The 3,930-nt window shown below is 35.5% G+C and overlaps 1 protein-coding gene across 1 annotated transcript; it reads left to right on the forward strand.

Moving 5' to 3' along the window:
- Positions 1–1,950: 1,950 nt before the first annotated feature.
- Positions 1,951–3,491, forward strand: LOC104885243 (uncharacterized). The gene is made up of 3 exons (XM_048644128.2): positions 1,951–2,440; positions 2,541–2,705; positions 2,793–3,491. Exons 1-3 carry the CDS (start codon positions 2,276–2,278, stop codon positions 3,117–3,119), a joined length of 657 nt encoding a protein of 218 aa, XP_048500085.2. The 5' UTR covers positions 1,951–2,275; the 3' UTR covers positions 3,120–3,491.
- The last annotated feature ends 439 nt before the right edge of the window (positions 3,492–3,930 follow it).

A 3,930-nucleotide genomic window follows, 5' to 3' on the forward strand; every position in this document is an offset into this window, starting at 1 on the left:
CTGATTCAATAAGGTCTGAGAATAAGTTATAGAGGACATAGCCTAAAATTGGGAGGGGAAAAAATGAGTATAATGATCGGCATTTGTAGTGGGGAGTAATTTGAGTGATTTTTATCTCATGTAAAGGAGTCAAGGCCTTTTAGCATTGTAAAGGAGTCGAGCCCTTTTTAGCATTGCTAATTTATCAAATGTGGTCTTCTGAATCATCAACTGCACTAGAAAACGAGCAAATCTACTTGAGCATTCTCTGCTGTAAATTCCCATTTCCAGAAATTTATACTCAGTTTATAATTCTTTTTCATATCTTAGATCATCGACAGCATGTCTGCAGTTCGTATTTCAAGAAAGCGCAAAGCAACAGCTGATAGAATAAGCAACTTGCCAGAAAATGTAACACAAAAAATCTTGGAATGTTTACCTCTGCAAGAGGCAGCAAGGACGAGCGTATTATCAAGCCATTGGAAGCATAAATGGGCTGCGACTCAACAGCTTGTACTTGATGAGAAATTTTTTACTAGCATCTTGAAGAATAGAACGGAAACCACAGACATTTCATTGGCATACTCAAAAACAGTCAATGATATCTTATTAAGTCATGTTGGTCCAATATGGAAGTTTGTCCTTTACCTTCCCTCTTGGTTTCCGAAAGAAACAGACATTAGTCAGTGGATACGATATGTTCGTGCTAATGGTCAGGGCCGGCCCGTAGCATGTGCTACATGGGCGACGGCACAGGGCCCCCATTTCTTTGGGGCCCATTTTTGCTTAAAATTTTCCTTCATATTGAATATCTAACAAATATGTTACTATTAATTGAGCTTAGATCAGTGGTTGACATTTACATGAGGAAGAGGAATGATTGTGGGTTCGAAACCTTCAAGTCATTGTTTTCTCTTCCTTATTGCTTATTTTCCATCATTTCTTTTCGTTACCTTACTGCTTGTTTGTCATTAACTTAGTTTTATGATATTGTTACTTTTATCAACTCATTTCCTTCCCATTTTACAACATAATACATTTTATATAATATTACCCCATAAATTTTAATTACATGTATCTGACCTTTAATCTATCAACTTTATTTTATTAAAAAAATACCATTATATCATACCTTAGAGTATTAGTAGAGATAAATCAAATAAGATCCCATACAATTGTATTTACAAAATATTATAAACAGTGAGTATATCATAAACGCTCCATATTAAAAAAATTCTTTTTATTTTGAACGCTCGTGATTAGGGGTGAACACGGTTTGATTTGGTGCGGTTTGAGTGTCAAACCAAACCAAACCAAACCACAAAATACGGTTTGGTAATTTCTTCAAACCAAACCAAACCGTATTAGCATTCAAACCGAACCAAACCAAACCGTAATAATACGATTTGGTGCGGTTTGGTTTACGGTTTATAACGAGTAAATAATTTTTTTCCACATAAATGTTAAATACTACTTCATTAACTTATGATAAAGTAAGGGATTGACCCAAACGAATTAAATTATATTACAATAAATATAACAATCAAGTACTAACACATAACAAATATTAAATAAATTGACCCTAAATAATAAATATTAACCCTAAATCTAACCTCTTAATCGTATAAAATTATGTGATATTTTGATTTTTGTTGTTTTTATTCTTTTCTTTAGATTTTTATATATGTAAAAATAATTTAATTTTATTTAAAAATTATATATATATCAAAATACGATATACTGGTTTACGGTTTGGTTTGGTTTATAATATTTGAAAAACCAAACCAAACCGTAAACCGCATTAACAAAAAAATCCTAAACCAAACCGTATTTTTATAAACCGTAAACCAAACCAAACCGTTAAAATGCGGTTTGGTCCGGTTTGGTTACGGTCCAGACCAAACTCTGTACAGCCCTACTCGTGATAAATTTCGCACAGGGCCCCCAAACTAATTGAGACGGCCCTGCTAATGGTGTCAAGGAATTCACTTTGGAGGATGCTCGTGGTCCAGAAAAGTACTTGCCTAATTCTTTATTCTCTTGTAAGGACTTGACACATTTGACACTCATCAACTGTAAATTTCTCCCTCTTCCTCCTAAGTTTCAAGGCTTTCCATGTCTTATTAGTCTTAGGTGGGAGACGCCTTCCTTCACTTCAGACAATTGTAAAGAGATCAGTGTGTTGGAAACTCTTATTTCTAAATGCCCACAGCTTCGGAGCTTTTGTTTAAGCGTCAGTATCCGTGGACAGGAAAAGAATCTGTGTATTTGTGCTCCAAAACTTCAAGAATTATTTATGGAGGGTTCACTTTCTCATTTATCCTTGGAGGGAACCACTGTTATAAAAAAGCTAGCCTTAAATCTTTTTTGTACGAAGTTCCAACATAGCAAGCATATGAGTGACTTCTTCAGTACCTTGCCCAAAGTAGAGAAGCTCATTCTAAAAGGCTTAATTTGGGGGGTAGGTAAATTGATTTTAACCATCTAGCAGCTCAGCTTTTGCTATTTAACTTCTTTGTTGTTATTTTGTAGTGACTGCTTTTTCATGTCATTATTTGCAGGCAATGAAGTGGTCTGAATTTAGATCTCCCAGAAAATTTCCAAAAGGACTCGACAGGTTGCGGACTCTCAAGTTTATTGGGATACCACTGCATTGCCATTTCAGTATTTCTCTTCTTCTTTGCTTGCTCATGAGCTCCCCGGCTCTAGAGCGACTATACATTGAAGTAAGTTTCGGGAATTTCTATTCATTTAATTTTCATGTCAATTGTAAGGTCGACAGATAACTAATCTTGCATCCATGTTGAATTTAGGCTTCAGAACGTGAAGAAGTATCTCTTGAGCAGCCAATTCAGATTGATGACACTTGCATCCTTCCGTGCCTTCGAAATATACAGCTTGTTGGTATCTCAGGGTTGCGCTGTCAGTTGCAACTTATAAAGTTTCTACTTGCATGCTCGTCTGCACTCGAGGAAATGAGTATTGAACTCAGTATGGCAATGGGAGGAGCTCAAGAAAAAATTCACTTTGTCACAGAGTCACTTCAATATTGCCGAGCCTCACCAACTGCCAAGGTTATTATCAAGACAAAGAAATTGTCCTCTGTTAGGTACACTTTTTCTCCCATATGGCTTGAATGAGGATAATCCCTGTCCCTTGAAGTGATGCGAATCGACCTGTTCCATCTTCCAAGTTAGTCTGCTGCTGAAACTATAATACATCTCAGTACAAGAAGGTTTTAGACATAATATTATGGTTAGGATTTTATAGCTATCTGATAATAGTTGCTAATTTTTTGGACCAAATAGCTACACATTCCTCTTTATAACAATGTTGTAATTGATCAAGGCAGATATGGATTCTATGTTTTGTACCTTTTTTTGCTACCCCTTAGCGAATCATGGTGCTTTTGCTGTGTAATGTAGTTTCCTCCAATGCAAGGGGTAATGGAGGCTTTGGCTCTGTATTGTAACTATGGTACTTAAGAATGTAATGTACATTTGTTATCTTCCTCCACTCTTCTTTTAAGGCAACGAGAAATCATGTTTTTGATTGACTGAAAGTTTTTGGCTTTATAAGTTGTTTATAAAAACTGTTTGGTAAATTTAGTCGTTGGCCATGGGTGGCTTATTTGACAATTTGTGGGCCAACAAGCTAAAAGCAAACGAAAACAATCACTCTTAAGTAACTTTTTCATTTTAGCTTAAAAGCTAACTTTAAAAAATCATTTACCAAACTCGTTTTTTTGGATGTTTAACTATATGGAAAGGCCAAAAGCTGACCAGAGGGTCATCAACTATCCAACTCTCAAATATTACCTTTGTCTTGTAGTACTATTGTATTGTAGTATAATACCCCTTTGTCATTTTTTACTTGCTACATAGTCATTTTTACCAAAATTTTGGGAGTAACAAGTGAGGGTGGAGTGTGGACCATGAAAAACTAGGGGTA

This window comes from Beta vulgaris, chromosome 5 (genome assembly GCF_026745355.1).
Source record: "Beta vulgaris subsp. vulgaris cultivar EL10 chromosome 5, EL10.2, whole genome shotgun sequence".
Taxonomy (NCBI): Eukaryota; Viridiplantae; Streptophyta; class Magnoliopsida; order Caryophyllales; family Amaranthaceae; genus Beta; species Beta vulgaris.